The sequence below is a fragment of the Rhincodon typus genome, chromosome 30 (assembly GCF_021869965.1).
Source record: "Rhincodon typus isolate 14 chromosome 30, sRhiTyp1.1, whole genome shotgun sequence".
Taxonomy (NCBI): Eukaryota; Metazoa; Chordata; class Chondrichthyes; order Orectolobiformes; family Rhincodontidae; genus Rhincodon; species Rhincodon typus.
Genome location: NC_063361.1, coordinates 5,891,769 through 5,918,595, shown reverse-complemented (window position 1 = coordinate 5,918,595; position 26,827 = coordinate 5,891,769). Strand labels below are relative to the sequence as shown.

Below are 26,827 nucleotides of genomic sequence, written 5' to 3'. Positions count from 1 at the left end.
AGCATCATGTTTCACTCCATGTTGGTGATACCACTGAGAATACAGTAGATTTTCTGTATTGTTCAGTTCTGAACACAGGCATTACTTCTTGAATTAACTGACGTGTTTGAACTATCTTGGGTCTAGATGTTTTATATCATTTATACAAAGGGTTTTGCCATTCATTTAGATCATGGCTGATATGTATTCCACCTCCTGTCTGTCTCCACCCTCCCCGTTTGTCTGATAACACCCGTTCTTGAACAAAAGTCTACTGACCCCAGAATCAAAGTATTTAATTCCACCCACACCGCATTCCAGTTTTTATTGTGTGTGATTTTTCACCACCTTTTTTTTAAAAATGCAGATAAGATGTGAAAAGATGGACTTTGGTGTCTCACGGTAGTGGGATACATAGATAAAGTGGTCAAGAAGGCACATGGGATACATGTCTTTCTTAACCGAGATATAGAGTTTAAGAGCAGGGAGGTTATATTGGACCTAAAACAGAATTACTGGAAAATCTCAGCAGGTCTAGTAGCATCTGTGGAGAGAAAGAAGGGTCACTGGATGTTGGATTTCTGAGTTAACTTTCTGAAAGGTCACTGAAATGTCAACTCTGATTTCTCTCCACAGATACTGCCAGACCTGCTGAGATTTTCCAGCAATTTGTTTTAGTTTGATTTCCAGCATCTGCAGTTTTGTGTAGAGGTTATGTTGGAGCTAACAACATTTTACGTATTCAAACGTACGTTTGTGATGTCTTACCTGTGGGCCAAGTTTTTTGGAAAATAGGCTTAGAGAAGTTGGTTGTTTTTGCACAGTTCACACTGGAAAGGCCTTTTTTGACTTTAACTCATTCAGGAGTGAGCCTATTTAATCCTTGAACCATAAATACATCAATTAAATCGCCCTTTCAATGTGTATGCTCAAGGGAATACAAACCTAATGTAAGCAACCCAAACTTTATTTATTTCTCTAAATAAAACAAAAAGAGCTGCGAATGCTGGATTTATGAAATAAAAACAGAAATTGATTAATCTCAGGTGTGCAGATGTTTTGGGTTCTGAAGAAGGGTCACTGGACCTAAAACGTTAAATAACTACTTTTTTCATCCACACATGCTTCCAGACTTCCTGAGTTAGTCAAACAGTGATAGAGATACACAGCATTTATTTCTCCTTGTTTTCTTTCTTGGAGTTGATTGTGATGCTAAAGCTGTTCTGTTTTTTTTTTAGAAAGCAATTCAAATTCCACATTACTGCAAAATGAGGTTTGGTTGCCTCGTCTACAGTTCCGCTGTGCAGATTTCCTCATTCAGCTCGCTCAATATTTAACAGTTTAAAAAAAACTGTTACAACCAAAATGTTCTGAGATTTGTTTATGGCAATGTCCCTTTGTAGTGCATTCGGAAACCATACAATACAAGAGTGTTGAGAAACCAAGCTTGACCCTGCACAGAACATCTGATGTGGTCTATATCATTGAGCATGACTAGCAAATTTATTACTGACTTTTGGAGTTCTCCACAATTTGTACTTTTTCCCAAATTCTTCATCTTTTTATTCCAAGTTAGAAATGGCCAGTCCTATTCTCCTGCTCCGCTGCTGCCTGACCTCCGATGTTCCTCCAGCTCCCCACTGTTTTGACTTTGACTCCAGCATCTGCAGGTCTTGCTTTCTCCCTAGAAATGGTCACTGTAGTCTCCAGATAAATGGAGCAGCAATACAATACTAAAAATATCAAACGTTCTTGTACTGGGAATGTTATTCAAAATCTGAAGGACTTTAAGATGTTTTCATAGCTTGCTGTTGAAATCCATGGATGTAGTCTACTGTAATATACCTAAATCAATTCCACAAACCAGAATTAAAGGAATGTGCTGAATGCAGAAAAACAAGTTACAAACAAATCAAAATGCCTTTATGCACTGTAAATGCTTTGATTAGAAAGTACCTCCTGTAGTAAATATCTGGAGATGCCTATTTATGTCACAGTGAATTTAGGGGAAAGGAAATATGAGTTGTACTCTCAGCAGTGAACATTTCATCCTGCCTTTCTCTTGTGGAATGGTTTGTGCTTAAAGCAGTGCTTGCAAATGTCTATTCGTACAGATGTAGTAACCTATGATGGTCAGATATTTTTTGAAAACTGTAATCTCTAAATGACACGCTCTGTAAGTGAAGCATAAATTGACTAAAAAAAATTGCAGTGGGGAAGTGCTACCTCATAACAAGTGCAAATTATGCAGCAATTATGATATTGCTCAAAATAAGATCAGGTGTACCTTAGAACTCTGTGTGGGAAGCTAGGGAAGTGATTGCTGGCCCCCTTTCTGAGATATTTGTATCATCCATAGCCACAAGCGAGGTGTCAGAATGCTGGCAGTTGGCTAATGTGGTGCCACTATTTAAGAAAGGTGGTAAGGGAATTGTAGACTGGTGAGCCTGACATTGGTGGTGGGCAAGTTGATGGAGAGAATGCTGAGGGACAGGATTAACATGTATTTGGAAAGGTAAGGAATGATTTAGGGATAGTCAACGTGGCTTTGCGTGTGGGAAATCATGTCTCACGAACTTGATTCTTACTTCTCCAAAAAAAGAAATTCAAAGAGGGTTGAGGACCGAGTGGACGTGATCTATATGGACTTTAATAAGGCGTTTGACAAAGTTCCCCATGGCAGACTGTTTAGCACAGAATAGAGGGAGAGCTAGCTACTTGGATACAGAACTGGCTTGAAGGAAGGAGCCAGAGGGTGGTGTTGGAGGGTTGCTTTTAAGACTGAAGGCCTGTGACCAGCGGTTTGCTACAAGGATCAGTGCTGGGTCCACTGATTTTCGTCGTTTATGTAAATGATTTGGATGTGAACATAAGAAGAATGGTTAGTAAGTTTGCAGATGACACCAAAGTTGGTGGTGTAATGGACAGTGAATAAAGTTACCTCCGAGTATAACGGGACCTTGATTGGATGGGCCAGTGGGCTGAGGATTGGCAGATGGAGTTTAATTTAGATAAATGTGAGATGCTACATTTTGAAAGGCAAATAAGGGCAGGACTTATACACTTAATGGTAAGGTCCTGGGAGGTGAACAAAGAAACCTTGGCGTGCATGTTCACAGTTCCTTGAAAGTGGAGCTGCAGGTAAATAGGATAGTGAAGAAAGCGTTTCGTGTGCTTGCCATTACTGGTCAGTGCATTGAGTATAGGAGTTGGGATGTCATGTAGCTGTACAGGACGTTGGTTAGGCCAGTATTGGAATACTGCATGCGATTCTGGTCTCCCTGCTATAGGAAGGATGTTGATAAACTTGAAAGGGTTCAGAAAAGATTTACAAGGATGTTAGAATGGATGTTGGCTGCATAGACTGTGGCTATTCTGGACTGTCTGAGGCTGAGGGGTAACCTTTATAGAGGCTTATAAAATCATGAGGGGTGTGGATAGGATAAATAAGCAGGGTCTTTCTCCCAGGGTCGGGGACTCCAAAACTAGAGTGCATAGGTTTAAGATGAGAGGGGAAAGATTCAAAAGGGACCTAAGGGGCAACTTTTTCACGCAGAGGGTGGTGCTTGTATGTAATGAGCTGCCAGAGTAAGTGATGGAGGCTGGTACAATTACAACATTTAAAACCCATCAGGATGGGTGCATGAATAGGAAGGGTTCAGAGGGATATGGGCCAAATTCTGGCAAATGGGACTGGATTAATTTAGGATATCTGGTCGGCATGGACAGGTTGGACTGAAGGGTCAGATTCCATGCTGTATATCTCTATGACTCTAAGTGTTTTGCCCATCATCTCGCCATGATCTTGATGAAGTTGTTGCATCGGCATATGAATTCCCCGTTTTAACTCAGTACAGAAAGTTAATCCAGCAATTAACAATGAGTATCATTTTTAAAAACTTTGTTTGCCAATTCCCCCCTTTTGGTCCCAAATAGGTACTGCTTCAGATTGAGAATTGTTGCAGTTTTAATTTTTGCTTTTTATTTCCTTCTCTAGTTATCAAATTATTCTTTTTCTTCTATTCCCATTTTCTCTTTTCATTTCTCTTTTATTGGACATTGAGTTCACTCTGCCCCCCCCCTTTTGTTTTATTTCTTAAATTTTTAATTACATTGAATTAAGGAGATACTTGTTTGTTTATTTCTGTTGCCTTCACATTTCAGCGAGCTCATGAACAAAAGCTTTTAAAATGTGCGCCAACATCTCTAACAGGATAAGTCAAAAGATTTGCTGCCCCAGCATAATCCAGGCCATTGTAAAAGATATGGGGCAATGTGAGTTCATAAGAACTAGAAGCAGTAGTAGGCCATTCAGTGCCTCCCAAGCCTGCTCCATTATTTAATCTGATCATGGCTGACTTCATCTCAGCCTCCACTCCACTCCCCTTTAACCCATTGCTAACTAAAAATCTATCTCCTCATTAGATATATTCAGTGTTCTAGGTGTCCACCGCTGTCTGGGCTAGTGAATTCCACAGATTCATGACCCTTTTTGAGAGAAGTAATTCCTTACCTATTTTTAAATAGTGTGCCCTAGCCTAAACTGATTTGTCACGCAAAGGGATTCATCCATAATGTCTGTTTTGCCATCTCTTTTATCATCTTTATGTACTCAATTAGATCTCCTCTCATCCTTCTAAACTCCAGTGATTATAGGCCTAAACTGTTCAACCTTTCCTCATAAAACATGCCATTCATCTCTGGAATTAATCTAGTGAATCTTCTGAACTGCCATTTTCCTCAAAAGAAGAGATGAATTTTCTGTAAAGTGCACTGGTGTTTGGCATCCAAGTGGGTTATGATGTAGAAAGTGTATTTAAATTAATGCTAAATGAATTGTTGTTTTATGGTCATGGTTTAGTTATCAGAATAAGTCAGCAGGCTATCTTCTCCCCTGGTGAGAGGGAAAAAATTTAACAGGGACCTAACGGGGCAATTTTTTTCATGCAGAGGATGATGCATATATGGAATGAGCTGCCAGAGGAAGTGATGGAAGCAGGTACAATTACAACATTTAAAAGGCATCTGGATGGATAGATGAATAGGAAGGGTTTAGAGGGATATGGACCAAATGCTGGCAAATGGGACTAAATTAATTTAGGATATCTAGTTGGCATGGACAAGTTGGACTGACAGGGTTGGCTTCTGTGCAGTACAGCTCTATGACTGTTGTGGAACCTATGTGCAAGAGTTCTGTTTTTTTTTTCTTTTATTAGCTGTGGTGGTTCATTTTCAAGGCTAAATTAACAATGGGCAATAAATGGTCACCTTGCCATCAAACTTTCTTCAAGAATAAATTAAGAAAAAGCGATTCATAAAACCATCCCAATGGTCTTTGTTACATTCTTGAATTTTTTTAACAAGTCAAAAATGCAAACGATCATAGTTTTGGTAGATTTTTAAAAATGGACTATTATATGTTTACAGTCTGAATAAAATTGTCAGAGGTTGAGTTAATACATTCAGTGGTAATCTATAATTGCTTTGTCTTGTAGGGGCAAAGCCAATTGCAGTAATTTCAATTTGTGATCAATCTTGCTTGGTATATACAGTACAGGACTTTTGGCTTTTTGTTGTCACTTGGCTTCAGTGTTTGTTTATAGTGCAAATGTGACTTTTGAAACTAGGTCTCAGAAGCAGGAGGTATATTTTTCTGGGGAATTGCTGCATATTTAGCTGTTGTTTCACAGCTCTGAGGGCAGCAGGTGCATTCATGTTCCCATTCCAGATTTCGAGAGCACATTCTCCAGGAAGTCTGGATTCTGGTGAGGCACAGGGTAATGGTGGAACCTGGTGTCTAGAATTGTTGCATCGCAGCTGAGGGAGAATGATTGATTCCCTTCAAATAAAAGATTGAGGCATTGGAAATTTTTGAAGCATTAACTTTTCATTTAGGTTGAGATGTCAATTTGAGTAGAGAAAATGTATAAATGAGTGCTTTGTCCCTCTACCAGAGAATAAACAATAATAAAACATTAGGCATTTAGATTCTGGGCTTGGTTGTAGTCATGGCAACGTGGAGAAGTAACAACATGTTCCACCATTGTATTGATAGGGCAGAAAAATAAGTGGATAATGCAATAAGTAAAACAGGAGGCATCTGTTTTTGGTGACTTACCAAATTAGTAAGGAGAGGAAAAGGTCTAGAAGTAAGCCAGGGTTATGCAGAGTTATTATGAATCATTTGTAATCCCTGCATTTTTGCTATTGTTGGTTCGCAGTTGCTGAAGATGATTTTGGTTGCACTAGTGGATATCCTACAGCATTGCTCATGTGTTGCCTGGAGCACTAACATGGTGAATAAATGCTTAACCTGACCTATTATTTTTTTTTTGTTAAAAAAACCGCATTGCTCAGCTGATTCCTGTGAGAAACATGGTCTAATTAGACAAACCTAAGTAATTGTAGTTGCTTGTAAAATCTTGAAATTAGACAGAGGGGAATTGTAATAACTTGCAAATTTTAGATTTCAGGTTAATGACTAGCTTTTTCTTGTAAGATTGTTTTGCATCTGTAACTGCATAAGGGACATGCACCAGAGACCAGATTGAATAGGAAACTTTTGTCTCTAATACTGCTCTCTTGCTCATCACGTTTTAGTTTCTAAACTCGCACATTTACAAAAGAATTTGTTTCAGCCCTAGTATCCAAAATTTAGTTGCGCATTCTAATATGAAGTTTGTACATCTTCACCATTTTTAAAGAAATCCCTTCTAAATTTTGAATGGATTTAGTTGCGTGTCGGTTCAAGAAAATTAACAATAGAGATTAGAACAAGGCTTCAGAAATATAAGGGAATCACAAAGTTTGTTACACACTAGTTTAAAATGTGGTACACTCTGTTCTGTGGTGTGATTGATGCAGAAAGCATTGACGTATTTAGTCAGCAGGTTAGTGCATGGCTGATTAAATATGAGAGCAGAGAAGTACAAGGTAATAAGAATGGAAGGTGGCTTGTGTGGTGTGGACTAAATTTTGACATAAACCAACTGGCTGGCCATTTGTACTGTGTGCTGTGCTATCTGTTCTGTGTGCAATAGCACCATTTTTTTACTATCTTCTACTCTGCCTATTAATTGGTGTCTCAATCTCCACTCTTACATTCAGCTCAATGTCCTTTTGGTTATATCAGGCACACGGCTGGTTTGGTAATCCATCATCATCTTCAAGCTCTAGTGGGCCTCCCCCTCGCCTTCCACAGCCAATCCACTACTAGGATCTTGCTGAAAAATGAAGGTAACATTCCCTTCACTATTTTTATGAATCCCTGTCACCCAAAAAAAGTTTTCTATTCAGTTGGTCCCCACCTATCTTGTCCATTAAACACAATATTTTCCACAGGTTCCTCGCCCTAGTCTTGAACCGTCACCTCTTTGCCCAACTCTCCTCCACCCCATGAGTTGATCTTTGTCACAAGAGCCACCTCTTTGCTCCCATTTGCACTAAATTGCAGATCAGCCAGTTTCCTGGTCCGCATGCTAACTGGTATTGTAAATGCCTATCTGAATATGCACAATCCACTTCCAAACCAATGTCAATTCCCCTCAATTTTTAAAAGATGGGGAGAAAAAAACCTTTCCTCCGAACTACCATCCCATGTCCAACCTCTGTTTTCTTGACTTTAAATATTTTATAGCAGAATTCAGTTTGAATCATTTCAGTCTGTCCTTTGGCCATCTCTTCTAATCAAAGTGGCTGTAATCAAAATTCCAAAAAGTATTGTGATGCTGACCATGGGGCATTAATGCTTGTCACCTCCTAGGCTGCTTTTAAAATGGCTTGACATGTCTTTCCTCCTCTGAAGCTGCATCGCTGCCTATCTCTGTGGAACCTTTCTTGGTTTTTTTTGGTTTTGTTTTATTTTCCCCATCTACTTTTGGATCCAGAGCTTGTTTAATAGTGACTTCTCCTTCCAGTGTCCCTGAAAAAAATCATTCTTGGGTATCCACTGTTTTCCCCCCCCCCTCCATCTCCTTCTGTACGTGGTGGCCTGGTCGTTTATGCTACTGGACTTAACTCAGAAAATGAGTTCAATTGCACCATGAAAACATGAATTTGAATTAAAATCTGGAATTTAACAAAAAAAAACAGGTTGGTATTGGTAAACCAGATTCCTGTCAGAATATATTTTAAAAACCTACTGAAAACCAAAAAATGCTGGCAGTCGCAGTGGGTCAGACAGCATCCTGAGAGAGACCAAGCTATTCTTGAGTCCAAATGACTAACCTAACTAGGAGATAGCAAGAACTGCAGATGCTGGAGTCAGAGTCAACACCGCGTGGAGCTGGAGGAACACACCAGGTCCGGCAGCATCAGAGGAGCAGGAGAGTCGACATTTCGGGTTGTGACCCTTCATCAGAAATTGGGGTGGCGGTGGGGGTGCGCGAAGGGAGCTCATAAATAAATAGAGAGGAGGGCTGGGGCTGGGGAAGGTAGTTGGGATGGTGATAGGTGAGTGCAGGTATGGAGTGGTGGGGATTGGTCAGTGAGGTGGGAGAGAAGATGGACAGGTTGTGTCAGGTCAAGGAAACGGGGATGAGAGAGAAGGTTGATCATGGGATTGAGGCTGGGGGTCAGGAGATTTTAAAACTGGTGGTGAATTCTATGTTCAGGCCATCAGGCTGTAGGCTCCCATGGTGGAATATGAGGTGTTGCTCCTCCCAGTTTGCTTGTGGCATCATTGTGGCACTGGAGGCAGCCCAGGATAGATATGTCATCAAGGGAGTGGGAGGGGAGTTTAAAAATGGTTAGCGAATGGAAGGTGTGACCAGGAGGAGCAACATCTCATACTCTGCCTCGGGAGCCTGCAGCCCATCGGGGCTGATGACATATCTATCCTGGGACGCCTCCAGTGCCACAATGATGCCACAAGCAAACTGGAGGAGCAACACCTCATATTCCACCATGGGAGCCTACAGCCCGATGGCCTGAACCTAGAATTCACCACCAGTTTTAAAATCTCCCTACCCATGGCCTCATCCCCGCTCCTTGACCTGACACAACCTGTCCATCTTCTCTCCCACCTATCCACCCCACCCACCTCACTGAACAATCCCAACCACTCCCTACCTGCATCCACCTTCCCCCAGCCCTGCCCATTCTCCTCCTATTTATTTCCCAGCCCCCTTCCCCCTTCCCCCTTCCCAGTTCTGAAAAAGGGTCCCAACCTGAAATGTCAACTAACCTAACTGGCTCATTTAATAGAAATTGCTGGAAAAGCTCAGCAGGTCTGGCAGCGTCTGTGGAGAGAAATCCGAGTTAACCCTTTAGTCGGCAGTTTAATGTAGCAGAACCCCATAGACAGAAGGGTGATCATAACCACATAATCGGGTTTGATGATGTTCCTTGGGAGATGGACATCAGCCACCAAAAGGACTTTTTAAAAAATTCATTTAGGGTTTAGAGGGATATGGGTCATATGCTGGCACTGGGACTAGATTCATTTAGAATATTTAGTCAGCACGGACGAGTTGGACTGAAGGGTATGTTTCTGTGCTCTACAACTCTGATTCTAGAACTCATTCACAGGATGAGGTATCACCGGCTAGGCCAGCATTTGTTGCCCGCCCCTAATTGCCCACAGGGCAATTAAGAGTCAACCACATTGCAGTGGGTCTGGAGTCATATGTCAGCTAGATCAGGTAAGAATGGCAGTTTCCCTCCCTAAAGGACATTGGTGAACCAGATGGGTTTTTCCAACAATTGACAATGGATTCACTGTCATCATTAGACTCTTAATTCCAGAGTGTTCATTTGTATTGAATTCAAATTCCGCCATCTGCCATGGATTTCAACCCGGGTTCCTGGGACATTTACTTGTTCTGAGGAGGGGTTACTGGACCCAAGATGTAAACTCTGATTTCTCTCCGCAGGTCCTGCCAGACCTGCTGAGCTTTTCCAGCTATTTTTACTTTTGTCTCTGATTTACAGCATCTGCAGTTCTTTCAGTTTTTATTTGGCTCATTAATATCCTCTTCTTTTGAGAGCAGAAAACCTGTCATCTTTGCTCAGTCTGATCAACAACTGAGTCCAGTTCTCCATCAAGTAATTTAATTTCTGAAGTTGGCAAGTAAGCAACTTAATGACACCAAAGCACTGTAGAAGTTCACCAAGAAGGCCCACGATAGCAATCTCGGGGAGGGCCCCTTGGTGTGGGCAGTGAGTATTGGCTATGTCTAATCTAATAAATGAATTACAAAAGTATTAGATCAGTATCAAACTGGCAAGCTTGTCTGTTACCTCAGTCATCAGTCTGCTTGTCCAAAGTTGCATCTTGGATAAACCTCAGTTTATCCTATCAACGTCTTGATCTGAACCACTGTTTGCAATCTTGGTGCTTTGTTGTTTCCATCACAAAAATAGCCAAATATTACCCTAAACCTGAACTTACCACAGTATAAAAAGGTGAGGAATAGGAACAAGCTTTTCAGCTGTCTGACCCTGCCCTGCCATTCTATAAGGTTATAACTTCTGTCTCAGGCCTTAACTTCCCTTTCATACCGGTCCTCATTGCATTTCAACAAGCACATAGAGGGCTATCTTCATAATGGTCACTATAGTCTTGATTTAAAACAAATGTTTAGATTAAGAGTTGGGTGGGAAGGTACTACCAGAGTTCCTTAAGGCATGCACCTTTTCTCAAATCTGTACTCAGTGTCTTTTGTGTCTTGTGTTCTACTTGCTATTTATCGTTAGCACTAAATCATCGTTTTGCATCTCCTGGGTTGCTGTACAGTCTCTTGTAAGCAACCTGGATACAACATCAATGAATACACACTTGATTAACTTTCTCTTGGGTTTTCTTTCCTTCCTCCTTGTTCAAACCTCAAAACTAATCGGGGTGATTGAAGGAGGGTGGAGGTGTTGGGGAAAATATGGATTAAACCTGAAACCAGTGACGTTTTTCTATCATGTATTGGAAGAGGAGGAATATAGCAACACAGAACATGGAAATGGGTGATTTGGGTTCAGCCACATTAGAAACTGCATAGTAACAGAAAAAGGTGAAGGAACAGAATGTGATCTTGTAAAATTAGAAATATGTGATAATCTTAACTCATGTTCTGTACTACCAAAAAATTAAATACATACTGTATTGACAAATCTCTACAATTTTCTTCAGGCTAATTTCATATAAACAAACTTCAGCATGATAAAAATAATTTCAAATATGCACCCAACCTACTAAGTAAATAGCGGATGTAATTTGCATTGTTTGCAGTCACTTTGCAGCAGATGTATCCTTGGGTATCTTCGAGATTGTGTCAGATGAAACGTGGGTCTGGATCTACTTCCAGAAGAGCTGAGATAAGATAGAGGCAGTAATGTACCAGAGTGCTTCATGTAAAATAAAGTGTGTAGACCATTTGTACACAGCCATGAGATGAATGATGAAATCTGTTCTTAGCAATGATTGATTTAAGGGATAAATATTCTGAGTCACTGTATACAAATATACAAAAACAGTATATTTGTATATTGTTCAAATACTGTATTGCTGTCAAATCATTTTTTAGCCCATCTGCCCTTTTAGAATAGACACATCAATTTAGCAACTAGTTCAAGATCTTTTCTGAAACACAGCAACCTGAACAATGCAGTATCTTTGCAGTGGGGGTCAGCTTTGGCCGGATAGCTGCTTTATGATGCAGATTGGTGCCAACAGCATAGGCAACAGACTTTACTGGCTGATGGCACTGTGAAGAACATGGTTTTTTTTCCTCAACCTCTACACTCGCCTGAACCATGGTAACCCTTGGGTTAAACCACCACCAGCTATCCCCCTCTAATAAGGGAGCACTATGGTGGTACGACAATGACTTTATCTTTACCTCTTGTAAAATTACACTGTAAGGTGTAAATCACTTATTCCGTGGCTGTTTGTGTTTTTTATATATTTTGGGAATGTTGCTATCACTGGCAAGGCCAGCATTGATTGCTCACTCCTAAATGCCCTTGGTGGTACTGAGCAGCCACCTGACTACTCCTGTCCACGTGATGAAAGTGAGAGGAGTTCCAAGGACTTGATATAAGTCAAATGATAATGTTCAAGGATTTTTGACCCAGTGGTGAAGGAACAGAAATATGTTTAGGGTCAGGCTTGTTTCCTGATTTAAATGTTGACCTTTTATTCAACTCCAGTAATGAGGTATTTCATGCTATAGCCAAAACTTGGTTCAAGTAGATGATGATACTACTTTTAAAGCATTGTTAGCCTTTGTAATTTAAACCAACTTGGAACAGGACTTTCACCCTTTAATACAGATCTTGATTGATCAGTACCAATCTTTTCATTTATTAACTTGTATGCGTAAAAATAATTGAGGTGCTTGGCAAAAGAATCACAGAAGAAGAAAACAATTTTATGCACCAAGTGGTTCGAATTTGGAATACGTGGCCTGATGGTGTAGTTGATTCAGATTCATTATTCCCCTTCAGTTGAATAAATATTTGAAGGGGAGAAAATGCTGGGAAATGGAAGCAACTGGACATTTTTTTTTCTTTTCTACTTGAAGGAGCTAGCATTTGCTCAATGAATGAATGGTCTCCTCCCTGTCTATACAATTTTCTTCCTTCATTCTAAGTAGTCTGTGCTATTGCACTTATGTAGTCAGATCTATTGGCTTCCAGCTCAGTGACTGGTGTGGAGGGCAATATCAGATGGTAATTTTATGCTTCTGTGTTGGCTTGTGCCAGCTAATTATTGCTTAAACATCCTGTCTATGCATGAGCTGCTTGATTTCCTGGAATAAAGAACCAAAGCAAAAACAACACCAAACATCTATTGCTAAATCTGTTTTAGACTATAGGCGTTGCTGCAATGCTGTCGTTCTGGTGGTTGGATAATGTGGGAGCCCATTGTTGGCGGTAGGCTGGTACTGTTGGGTGAGTGTTGGGTCAGTTTGTCAATTTAGTCTGACAGCATCACTGCTCTTGACCAGGTGATTCAAGACCATGAGTTGTTTCATTCCACTTGCCCCTTTTGCAGAATGAAACTGTAATACCTGTGAAGTTGCACTTGGGTAGTCCGTGATGTGCGGCTATTTGGCGAAGGGACATAATTGAAGAAATGACTTCAGACATTATTTGTTTTCCAATTTAGTCGTGAAGTTTTTGTTTTTAATCCTATTTTCTGAAATACTGTTCAAGCTAATGAATAAAGCTTAAGAAAACTTTTGGAAGTAAGGAAGTGATTCGTTAGAAAATGGAGTTTCTGAAGAACTGAGGAGATGTAAGTGTGAGATATTGTTGCCTCCGAGCTGAAGTGAAGAGTGCTCCAGTGTGACAACTTTACATGCGTAATTTACAATTACTGGGAGAAAAAATACTGGAATATATAATGTGTGTGAATTTTTTATTTTTCAGTAGAAATGATGGAAGAATTGCACAGTCTGGATCCACGGCGACAGGAGCTACTGGAAGCCAGGTTCACTGGGATGGGCGTCACCAAGGTGAGAGATTTTGAAGGAATGAAGTGGTGGTAAAATACGGTTTTTGGCTTCCAAGACATACCCAAAGTCTATTGGAAAAATCATAGAATCCCTACAGTCCGGAAAGAGGCCATTTGGCACATTAAGTCGGAGTCTGCACGGACTCTATGAAGAATATTTCTTTCAGACCCTGTCCCCTACCCCATCCCCACATTTCCCATGGCTAACCCATCTAGTCTATACGTCCCTGAACACTATGGGACAACTTAGCATGGCCAGTCCAGCTAACTTACACACCTTTGGGCTGGGGGAGGAAACCAGAGGAAACCACAGGGCAAAAGTGCAAACTCCACACAGATGCTCACCTGAGGTTGGAATTGAATCTGTGGGGCAGCAGTGCTAACTACTAGCAAATAGAATGAAAATAAAGTAGGCACGCAATTCTTAAGATACTGCCTTTTGCTGTTAGGTTACACAGTATTCACTTAACATTCTTTTGTGAGTTGCCAGGGTTGGAGGGTTTGAGCTATAGGGAGAGGCTGAATAGGCTGGGGCTATTTTCCCTAGAGCGTTGGAGACTGAAGGGCATAGATAAGGTGAATAGCCAAGGTCTTTTTCCCAGGGTAGGGGAAGTCCAAAACTAGAGGGCATAGGTTTAAGGTGAAGTGGACAAAATTTAAAAGGGACCTGAGGGGCAATTTCTCAATGAAGAAGGTGTTACCCATATCGAATGTGCTGTCAGAGGAAGTGGGGGAGGCTGGTACAGTAACAACACTAAAAGGCATCTGGATGGATACATGAATAGGAAGGGTTTACAGGGAGATGGGCCAAATGCTAGCAAGTGGAACTAGATTAATTTAGGATATCTGGTCAACGTGGACGACTTAGAGTCTGCTTCCATGCTGTATAGCTGTATGACTCTATAAAATGTAGACAGTTTATGATTCTCTCAATCAGATGGTGTGCTATGCCACAGTAAACAATAGTCCTTTACAAAATTCTAGAATGCTGGCTTGTCTTACGAGTCAGCATTGGGTATTTTATCCATTTGGTCTGGGGAGCTTCCAGATTTGTTCCTTGAACTCTAAGTTAACTGAACTCAGTTGACCTGCTCCATTTGCCCTTGGCGTCTCTGAATTAACATTCTGGGAAGATCAGCCAGATTTATGTTTGTGCTTGCTTTTTAGTAATCCCTGCTACAGGATGAGAGAAGAGATCATTGGAATTAACAATCAACAGCAGCTAGTAACGTGTTTTTTTTTAAAAACATGAAGGGAACAATGTAGATTTATATAGTGCATTTCACAACTTCAAGACATCTGAAAGAAAAACAATACCTTTGCTCTGGCATATACTCACTGTTGTGATATAAGGAAATGTGGCAGCTAATTTGGTAACGAAACAAAAATAGGAGATATGATTAAAGTATTATCTGATCATGTTGACTGGAAGATATTTTCAAAGATATTATGAGAACTTTGTTCTTTGAAGTAGAGCCATGTGTTCTTTTATGCTCACCTTGAGAGGGCTGATGGGACCTCGGTGCTTGTTGCTGCTACTAAAATATATCGGCACCTTTTTAATGTAATGATATGTCCCAACATATTTCACAAATGTAATAAAATATTGTAGCAATGAACTACATGAGGTAGAGATCAGATGATCAGATGGGTGGTTAAAGAAATAGGTTGATGATACGTCGGCAGGAGCATCTTGAAGGAGGAAGGTGAGGTGTAGAGGTACAGGTGTAAAGTCTATAATTTGGCCCTGGGCACCTGAAGATACAGTCTCCAATGACGGAACAATTATAGTTGGGATTGTGCAAGAAGCCAGAATTAGACTAGTGCAAATATCTTGCAGCTGTGAGTCAGGTGGTGACCATGGAGCTGGGGAGGCAAAACCATGGAGTGATTTGAAAAGGAGGATGAAAAGTTTAAAAATCGAGGTTTTTCTTGTTCGTTAGCTAATGTAAATCCGTGATCACAGGTTAATAGAGCAATGAAGTCTCATTTGACTTGAGACATGGCCAGCAGAATTTTGGGTGACATGTATCGCAATAGTCAAGTCTAGAAGTAACAAAAGCATGAATGAGGGTTTCAAGGCAGATGAGCTAAGATGGTTTTGGAGTTGGTTGTGACATTTTGGGATGGAATGACCTGAAGATTACCAGCATATTGGTTTAATATCATTTGACTGTTACCAGGTGGATGGAGTCATTAGTTAGAGCATGGAGCTTGCAGTGGCGACTCGAAACAAAACAAGAAGGCTGCGACCTTTTCCAATAGTTGGAGGAAATTTCAGGTCATCCGATACTAGGTGTTGGATCAGCAATCTGATCATGTAGCAACAATGGAGGCAACAAGAGTTGGTGAGGGATCGCTAGGTGCTGCCAACATGGGAAGACTAGTGTACTTTTTGAATTCTGTCACTGAGGGGTAGCATTTAGATCTTAAATAAGATGACTTTGGATGACACCAGAGAACATGATGCAGGAACAGAAAGAGAAGCCATTCAAATAATACTCTAGCTGTGATTAAATGGATAAAAGTGGAACCAATGTTGCTACTCAACTGGAAGATAGTCACAAGACTAGAAGGGTCAAGAAGGAAAGTTTTTAGCTGTATTGGTTACATAAGCTGTCATTTTTGACTTTGGTGTTTAGATTAACAGCTAATCTAAAAGATGGTGGTGTCATTTGGTGCAGCGCGAAAGGTGTACTGTACTGTCAGTGTCAGCTTGCACTTTGTGCTCAAGTTCCTGGGGTGAGCTTAAATCTATACTGATTCAGCAGTAAGTGGGCTACAACTGAGCCAAGGTATAGCAAATTGTCACAGGATCTTTATAAATTTGACAGTTACCTGGCACTAAACATAACTTCCACTCTAAGTGGAGATTTGCAGGTGAGTTAGATATGGTCTAATCATGGAAAAGAGGCCAACCTACATACTCTATCTTTGCCCTTCAACATCTTTTATATGCCTTTATCAAGTCCCCTCTTCATCTTTGCTCCACCAAGGAAAACAATCTCTGCCTATCTCATCCATCCATCTTAGCTCAGACCCTGCAGCCCCCGGCAGCATCCTAGTAAATCTCTGCACTTGCTCTCAAATCACATCCTTCCTGTAATGTAATCAGAACTGCGCACAATACTCCAGTTGTGGCTGAACCAGTGTTTTGTACAGTTAGTATTTTGTACAGTTCCAGTATAACCTTGCTCTTGGCTAATCTGCCTCTGAACTTCTGTACTTTCTGGGGTCCTATCATTCATAGGCAGGGCTGCCTAGGTAAAAGAATTGCACTAAGTGTATTACCTCTCAATTTTTCAGTTTGAATTTCATTTGCAACTGCTGTATTCACCTTACCAGTCCATTGATATGATCCTAAAATTTACAGCTGTCCTCACTGTTTACATCCTACCAATTTTCGTGCAGTCCACAAACTTCTTGATCATACCCCCTACATTTCAAATCCAAATCATTTAACATGCACCACAGACAGGGAGGGCCCAGCACCGAGCCCTGTGGAACCCAGTGGAAACAGACCACCCGTCACATAAACATCCCTTTACCATCACTGTCTTCTGTCACTCACCTACTATAGCACTTGCTTTCTTGACTAGCCTGCCATGAGAGAACTGTATCAAAAGCCTTGCTAAACTTAATGCAAATCAAATCAAATTTGATTCTCTGCATTAACACTGTCTCTGGGTTGCAATCTCAAAATTTGATCAAATTTGTCAAATATAACTTACCGTTAACAACTCCGTGCTGACTATTTCTGATTAATCCGTGCCCTTCCAAGAGCAGAGATATTCTGTCACTCAGAATTATTTCTAATAACTACCCCAATCACTGAGATTAGATTGACAGGACTGTAATTTCCTGCTGTATCCCTACGTCAATATTTTAATAATGGGCCAGTGTCAGCAGTGCTCTGGTACCTTACTATGAAAGAATAAAGACGACAAATGGACCATAAGGAGAAAGAGGGGTTTAGAGGGAAAATTAGAGAGGAGTGGCATGATGGTTGAGCCAATCACCAGTGGCCAGATTTCACTGCAGGTTTGGCCATTAATGGTGGTTCTCTTTGCATAATATACTGTCTCTAATTATAGATATCAGAACTACAGTATTGTCATGGTGAAAAATTAAAATATTTTTGATTATTGTTGAGCCCTTAGTTGGATGTACTCCCTTCAAAATTCATGGAAAGAGTTTACAAGATGTCATGCCTCTTTTTGAAATTGTCTGAAAGCATTGTGAATTCAGGATTATGAATAACAATTTTTTCATCCGGTTTGCTGTTTTACTCTGACCCACCTAGCTGTTTCAAGCTTCTCACTACATGGCTCAAGTCTAAAAATAAGCCAGGCTATAGTCCACGTTCTCCCTTGCTGTTTGCTTTCAAGGTTCAAGGGCAGAGCTGTAGATCAAGGGGAGCATCTTGTTTGTAAAATGGTTATGAATATGCCATGTAATGGAATCTTTTATAGCTGCAGTCAATTAGGAACAGTAGGCCATTCAAGCCTTCCAATCTGTCCCAAAGAGATCATGGCTGATCTAGCTCCATATACCCTCCTTTGGTCCATATCCCTTTTAATTTATTTTGCTTAACAAAAAAATTATCTATCACAGATTTAAAATTAGCAACTAATCCAGCATCTACTGCCATTGATGGAAGTGTATTCCAAATCTCTACCACTGTTTTGTATAAAAGTGCTTCCTAACGTTCTCCTGAATGGCCTGCCCCCTAGTTCTAAAATCCCCAACCAGTGGAAATACTTTATCTACTCAATTCTCCTGTTAATATGTTGAAGACTTTGATAAGATCGTCCCTTAACCTTCTAATTTTGAGAGAAAACGGGCCTAATTTATATAGTCTCCTCATAATTTAACCCCTGAAGTCCAGGTATCATTCTTGTAAAGCTACATTGTACTCCCTGCAAGGCTGAAGGCTCTTGCTCATCAAATACTGAAACTGTTGAGTTTCATTGATTTAACTTTTATTTCCTTTCCAGAAGTACCTTTTTTGAGTCAAATGTACTTTCATTCTTTGGAGCTTAGAAGAATGAGTGACAATCTGTTTGATTTTAAAAATTCTTACTAGTTGAAGAGCCTAAAACTGTGGAGTACTGGCCAAGGATAAATGTGTCAGCTATTTAGGACTGGGATCAAAAAAAATTCTTCACTTGAAGGAGTCACTTCTGAATAATTGAAATTCTCTACCCCACAACGTTGGTTGCTCAGCCATTTGAGTATACTTAAGACTGAAATTGGCAGATGTTTTATATATCATGTGAATTGAGGGGGATGAGTATCAGGTGGGCAAGTTTTTTTTTTAAGATCAAAGTTGAAATTTTTAAATTTATTAATCTGTGTAGAATGTGGGCATTGCTGTCTCGGCCATCATTTCCTACCTATCCCTAAATCTCTTTGCAAGTTGCAGATGAGCTCCATCTTGTAGACAGTGTGTTGTAATGGCAGCACGCTGACTGTATAAGAAAGCTCCAAGATTTGACCAGCAATAGTGAAAGAATAGCAATACAATTCCAAGTTAAGGTAGTGTGACTTTATGACGTTCTTGTCTATCTAGAAGAACATGATGATTGGGACCATTGGTTTGCCCTTGCCATGGGTGTTTGCGCATCTCTATTTTGCCTATGTTCCAGCCTCAAATGTTAGGCAATTTGACAATAAATTATTTTAGCACATTATTAATATTGTCTTTTAATCCACATCCAGCCATTGTGGACAAGCACCAGGGAGTCACTGAATGGAATAAGACGTTCTAACCAGAGAGAGTGCAGCAACTAGTTTACCTGTGGACTTTCTGAAATGGACACAATTTTATGAAATATCATTCCCAATAAGAAGTACATCCCATTGGCCTTCACCAAATTGGCTAGAAATGAACTCTGCCATCCATGCAAGCGGCTTTTAGTCACGTCCATTCCTAGTTGAACAGTCATTTATAGGAAGAGCAGTTAACTGCAAAGAACAGAAATATGTATTTCCAGCCAGCTGGCAGACCGGTACTACTCTTTCTCCTGAACATTTCCCTCCCACCCACCCCCCAAAGTGGAAGTGTTTAAGAACACAAATTCTCATCTTTAAAGCATCAACAATATTGACAGCTTTTGTATGAGGATTTCAAGCCCAAACATAAACTGTCTTGTGAAATGACTTCCTTATCCATTGTAAATAAGGAAGTGCTGCTCTCTTACAAAACAGATAAATCCTAAAGAACTGACTTCTGTGAGCACCCCAGTAATACAGCAAATGTTACAGTTGTTGGACTTGAGCCAGTGTGTTTGTAAATTTTCTGTCATTCTGGAAACTTGCATCCAAATTGATCTCTAGCTTCTGCCAATGGAGAGGTAAGATGATAAATCTAACACTGGAACTGGCCCGCGAGGAATCTGTCATAGGCTGCCATTCACGAGGTGAAATGGCAGTTTGTTTTAATGACAGAAGTCTGACATCTTACAAGGTGGGCACAAACTGCAGATTTAAAATTTATCTATTTAGGCAAATGCCTAAAATGAAGGATCAAACTTGGGCAGGATCAGGTTTAATTTTGAAAACCGTGTGATATTCATATTCCAACTTCAATTATCTTCTATAATAATATAGAATGATTGCAATCATTTTTTGAACATAATGAAATTTATCAGATTAAACAGATGGGAAGACACTAAATATAAATGAACTCCTCACCGTTTCCTCCTTCATAGGGTTAGTACACTGTTGTCTAAAGGTACAACACATTCCAGGTTATCAACTGATGTAATGTTGCCAAGACTATACATATTGTAATGCATTTGGGAAAACTGCAAAGTTCACTTCTTCATTGCACCTCACTTTCCAAGTCAGATCTATTGAAGTCATTTTAATTTGTATTTTATCCTGTTAAGAGTTGACTGAAGAGTATCTATCAATCTTTATGAAGTGCTTTCCTATGATGGTGCTTTCAAGCTTAGAGATAGTATGCTTAGATAAACTAGCAGGCACACTTACTTTTCAGGTGATTTAAAACCTTTATGGTTTTCATGAGCACTCAGATGTTCCACTAATAGTAGCATGGGAATAATACTTTTAATAATATCAACATAAGTTTTGCCTGCCACCAAACCTCTCTGGAAATCTGCATTAGATAGTGAATGCATCGAGTTAGTTTCTCAAATATCAGGAATTTCAAGTGCAGTGACAAGGCACATATCAGGGCAACGTAGCCAGCTGCAGTAAAGATGTACTTGACCTGATAATAAAGAGAACTCTTGCCTGGTGCATTGAGGGACATTGAACACCCCAATTATACAAAGAATATGCTCCTAGTCAATAGCATCAATTCTTATAAGTGCCAGTGTGTTTTCTAACTACCTGTCCTACAAAAATCTAATTTTAAATGTTAATTCTCTTCACGTTTCAGCTGGTTATTGTTTTCTCTTCAGTGCATAATTGTGATAAACAAGGAGAGAGATGTTAGTTTTGTATGTCAGGTTTGGGATAGTTTGATACCAGAACCAGCTAAGGCATACGTGGTATAGATTTCACACCAGTTCAGTGTCCTATACATTCTCCATGCATAGATGGAGATGCTTGGACAAGAATCCTCTGGCCCTATGGAGAAATGCTTTCATTACATGTCTATAACCCTGATGGAATGAGTGCCAACTTAATAGGAAATGACACACAGTTCTCTGGATTTAGCCCTGTAAGAAATTAGAGATTGCCTCAAGCTCGTGTCATAAGGCTCATTAGAGAGTTGACTAAAGCTCTCCATGTTAGTAATGGAGATGGTATTGAAATCTGCCAAACCAAGTTTGCACTTTGGGTTATAAAATGGCTTGAAGTAGAAGCAATGCTGCAGTAAACTGGAGCTCTTGGTGCTGTGTAATATGCCCCAATGGTACCACAAACTGGTGTCTATGGATCTGATGACAAAGGAGAAAGAACAGTGCACAAGCAACTCAGTCATGGTTACACATCACCGTTCTATTCCTACTGGAAGTCTTCCCTGCTGGCTGGGGAGGAGTTGCGCCATCTTCAATTAACTTCACTGTAATTCAGCTCTACTCTTGACATGAAGTCATGTGTTTGTTGGGAGAAATAAAGATGTTTCTGCTTCATACGAACATTGGTAGCATTGAGATCCACAGTGTGCACACATTTCAGATCAAAGACAGTAGTAAGTGCTGAAGAGCTGCAATAGTGTCCTAACAATTGAAAACAACAAGGTTGTAAAGTTTCATAAATTTGAGTTACTGAATACACACAGCCAATTTAGCAAATTCTGCTCATTCAACACCCTTCCCAATCTGATTATTGAAATTATCTTTCAACAAAGCATGTTTCAGGGAAATCTGTATTTCATATTGTAGTCTTATTTAAAATGTGCATAAGATTTACACAATTTGTTACACAGGAAGCAAACTTTGAAACTGGATTTTTAATAAAATCACTAATTAGTGTTAACATCAAAAATAAGAAAATTCAAGAACTTATTTAATAGGCATACACTTTCTTTTACAAAAAGAAAGTATTACCTTCCCTCAAATGTCCTTTTATATTTTCTAATCAACTCATTCAGAGATAGCATCTTGGCACAAGTGGGGCCTGAACCCATGTCTCCAGGCTCCGAGGTAGGGACACTGCATCACAAGAACCTTCTCAAAAAGTTTTGACCTTTTTAACTATCTAGTTAAGATGACATTGTAGAGGTAGGCTACTTCTATGTGCATGGTCTGCAGCCAAGTGTTACAAGTAATAGGGATCAGGCTTAATGCCATGTAACCATGAGCAAATGCTCTACAGCTTCCTCCATCATAATGTTAGCCAGGAAAAAAAAACATGGAAAATGAAAGAAATGCCGAAAGGATGAAAATAGAACAAGGCATTTGGAAACTGAGAAAATGGGAGTGGAAGCAGAGAATGTCCAACATGCCCTACCCCCACCCCTCCATAACTTGCCATTCAATAATAAGTGGGATTAGGAGACTCCAAAACCAACATAGCACATCTGAACTCTGATGTGGAGGTGCCAGTGTTGGACTAGGGTAGACAAGGTCAGAAGTCATTTGGTGTCATGTGACTTCTGACCAGATCTAAGCTCAGCAGTCCTACCATGTCCAGTCATGGATCATGGTGGACATTTTAAACCACAAACCAGAGAATGAGACTCTGCAAATAATCCCATCTTCAGAGATGGCAGAATCCAGCACATCAGTGAAAAGATAAGGCCAAAGCATTTACTGATGATCCTGTGCTTCCAGAGGCACCATCTTTTATGTGATATCAGCGGTAATACACAGCAATGTTTTACTTACATCATTGCCACCAGCTCTGGAAGTAAATGGGAGTTATTTTTCTGTGGTCTCTCAAACCAGGTGCGTGCTGTTCTGGTCAGAACTGTACATAGATTGCCTGGTTGAGCCAAAATTGGGATGGAGGTGGGGCTGCTGATTTAGGCCAGGAATAGCAGGGGAGTTCCCTTTTCAGATGTTGACTGAAATAACTCCACAGGTGCTGGTATCCCGTCAACAAGTCACCCTTTGTGGGAAGTCCTTAACACTGATGCAGCTCTGAGTGTCAGAACAGCTGACACTCTTTTTTTATTTGTGCCAGGGCTCCCTGATTGATGCTGTTAAACTGATCCAATCGGGGAACTCATTCTGTGAGGTCCACCTGGCTGACCTCATTCCAGTCACTACACTGATAAACCTACTGAATATTTCTGATTGGCAGTTTCTTTCTTTTTATCTCTTAGATAAAATGGTTCCCTGATGCGTCCATGTACTTCAACAGAGTAGCATGACTCGTTAGGGTAGTGCGCTGGAATTCGAGCCCCACGGTTCCAGGCGTTATAGAGCCATAGAACCGTACGCCATAGAAGCAGACCCTTCAGTCCCGCTCCTCCATGCTGACCAAATATCCTAAATTAATCTAGTCCCATTTGCCAGCATTTGGCCCATATCCCTCTAAACCCTTCCTATTCGTATACCCATCCAGATGTCTTTTAAATGTTGTAATTGTGCCAGCCTCCTCCACTTCCTCTGGCAGCTCGTTCCATACACAAACCACCCTCCGCGTGAAAAAGTTGCCCCTTAGGTCCCTTTTAAATCTTTCCCCTCTCACCTTAAACCTATACCCTCTAGTTTTGAACTCCCCCACCCTGGGGGAAAGACCTTGGCTATTCACCCTATCCATGCCCCTCATGATTTTATAAATCTCTGTAAGGTCAGACCTTAGTCTCCGACACTGCAGGAAAAATAGGCACAGTCTATTCAGTCTCTTCCTATAGCTCAACCCTGACAACACCCTCGTAAACCTTTTCTGAACCCCTTTGAGTTTCACAACATTCTTCCTACAGCCAGGGAGACCAGAATTGAATGCAGTATTCCGAAAGTGGCCTAATCAATGTCCTGTACAGCTGCAACAATGACCTCCCAACTTCTATACCCAATGCACTGACCAATAAATGCAAGCATACCAATAAATGCAAGCATACCAAAAGCCTTCACTATCCTGTCTACCTGGGACTCCAGTTTCAAGGAACTATGAACCTGCACTCCAAGATCTCTTTGTTCAGCAATGCTCCCCAGGATCTTACCATTAAGTACATAACTCCTGCCTTGATTTGTCTTTTGAAAGTGCAGCACCTCACATTTATCTAAAATAAACTCCATCTGCCACTGCGTAGCTCATTGGCCCATCTGATCAAGGTCCCCTTGTACTCTGAGGTAACCTCCTTCACTATCTACTACACCTCCAATTTTGGTGTCATTTGCAGACTTATTAACCATACCTCCTATGTTCACCTCCAAATTATGTATACAAGTGACAAAAAGCAGTGGACCCACCACCGATCCTTGTGGCACACTGCTGGTCGCAGTATTCCAGTCTGAAAAGCAATCCTCCACCACAACCCTCTGTCTTCTACCTTCAAGCCAGTTCTGTATCCAAATGGCTGGTTCTCCCTGTATTCAATGTGATGTAACCTTGCTAACCAGTCTACCATGCGGAACCTTATCGAATGCGTTACTGAAGTCCATATAGATTGCATCCACTGCTCTGCTTTCTTCAATCGTCTTCATTACTTCTTCAAAAAAACTCAATCAAGTTAGTGTGACACGATTTCCCATACACAAAACCATGTTGATTATCCCTAATCAGTCCTTGCCTTTCCAAATACATGTAAATCCTGTCCTTCAAGATTCCCTCCAACAACTTGCTCAGTACGGTCAGGCCCACCACTCTATAATTGCCTGGCTTTTCCTTACCACCTTTCCTAAATAGTGGCATTAGGTTAAGCTAACCTTCACAGTTGTCACAAATGTGAAAAGATTTAGTCAACCTATTCAAAGTTACCAGTTTATCTGACTTGACTAGTTAACTTCACTTAAGAGAGCGCTGACCAGGTTTCTGTGCTTAACAAGAAAATAAGTTTATTACAAGCAAGTTGTCTTTAACCAATGGCACTTAGGAAATTTGAATTGCCAACTAGACTCTCTATAACTTGAACTCTTCCCATTTTAAATTACCCCTCCCTCATATAGACAGATACAGAAAGACAGCACATGTATATTAAAGGCAAAAATAAAAGTCAGGGGAACACAGGGCTCATTGATTAGCACTGCTGCTTAACAGGGACATTCCACCCCCTCACATTCCACCCGCGGATGACTGTCAGTGTGGAGTTTGCACATTCTCAACGTGTCTGTGTGGGTTCCTCGAGGTGCTCCGGTTTCCTCCCACAGTCCAAAGGTGTGCAGGTGAGGTAGATTGGTTATGCTAAATTGCTCATACTGTTCAGGGACATGCAGGCTAGGTGGATTAGCCATGGGAAATGCAGGAATACAGGGATGGGGTGGATCTGGGTGGGATGCTGTTCAGAGGGTTGGTGTGGACTTGATGGGCCGAATGGCTTGCTTCCACACTGTAGGGATTCTATTCTAGTCTATGATTAACATTTTAATAGCACTAGTTTGGACCATAGGATTCAATGAGTTGTTTTCTTTCTCCTCCTTTTCAGTGTTTTTTTAGTTCTTTGCTTTTAATATATTTGTTTACACACCGATGCTCTCTTTTATTCACTTGTTGAGAATTCCTTGTTTCACTGCCTTCCGGATTGTTTACTTCCTTCAATAGGGGATTTGCAGAGAAAACTGGAAGAAAGCTAGCTGTTACTAGAGGCTTTGTGGGAGAAAGCAACACTTTTTTTTTTACATGCTTTCCCTTTACTGGCTGGGTTATTCTCTCCTGCACTGGTCCCACACACGTCAAAGTCACTGCCCAGGAACCAATCAAAATGTTGTCGTGTAATTGTCCCTTATTTCAGAACTCATCAGTTGCATGGTGTCTGCTTTTGATCTCACTGTTCCAGGAAATATGTCACATTGTATAACAGCTTGTAATGTACTCTGGTAAACATGATTTTTAAGACTGCAGCCGTTTCTTTGCACAGTCTCCTTGGTTTCAAGTAGTATCTTCCTTTTGATATTTGATTTGATTTAATTTATTTATTGTCACGTATTTTGTTACAAAATACAGTGAAAAGCATTGCATAATGTAGCCACTCTCTGGCGCCATCTTAAAACACAGAAAAACAATCTGAAACACAGAACATAAAGGCAGAAGTATAAAGAAATAAAGTTCAACTTTACAGTCCATGTTAAGTGCTCAGCTGTGGGCATGGAGCAGCCAGCAAGCATCAAGATTTATCAGCAAACAGTTTTAATGTCAGGCCCCTATTTAAACTTGTGCAGAAGCAGAATTGTACCTTGCTCCATATGCAATCATTTCTTGGAAAAACATTTTCTTAAAACAAAGCAATTTCCTAAAACTAGTGTTAGCAATACAGGCCACAGGTCCAAAAATAAAGGAAATGATAAGATGTCTTTACAAGTGATCAGCCGAGATGCACTAGTGACCTGGTTTCTTGTGCACCTGACGAAGAAGTGAGAAGAAAGAAGGAAGACTATTTGTATAAAACCAACAGCTTCCATTTTGATTCTGAACCTTTGATTCAAAGAGCAGATTTCCTGGAAACTTCTTTCACATCTTTTCAGTTAACTTAGGTTCTTGGAACTGTTCTTGCAGAAGAGAGGGGGAATCAGCAGATTTGGGCTCAGTCCAGAAGCTACCAAATGTTTGATGAAAAAGTGATAATTCTGCCTGTCAGTGTTTAATCCTGTAAGCTGTAGCTGAGGTTTGTTAGATAATGCCCCAAAGGTTTATGTGTGCTATTGTTTTAACAAAATGTCTGGCTGTTCAGCGGAATTCCAAAATAAAAAGAGAAAACAATTCTTTATAGTGAGGTCCTGCTGAAAGATTGAATACAACAGTCCCAGTACAAGGAGGAATCCTGTCATTTGAGATCTGAAATAGTCGTAGATAACCAAGATCTAGAATGGAATTTGT

General features: G+C 40.4%; 1 protein-coding gene across 4 annotated transcripts in view; it reads left to right on the top strand.

Annotated features, from left to right (window-relative positions):
• Positions 1–26,827, top strand: part of tlk2 (tousled-like kinase 2) — a 150,765-nt gene that overhangs the window by 30,041 nt on the left and 93,897 nt on the right. For 3 of the 4 annotated variants that reach the window (XM_020516349.2, XM_048614583.1, XM_048614582.1), the window contains exon 2: positions 13,345–13,430. In XM_020516349.2, the coding sequence (XP_020371938.1) occupies positions 13,350–13,430 (81 nt within the window). In that variant the 5' untranslated portion in view covers positions 13,345–13,349. The remainder of the gene's footprint in view (positions 1–13,344; positions 13,431–26,827) is intronic. The other variant, XM_048614581.1, reaches the window with a different exon arrangement.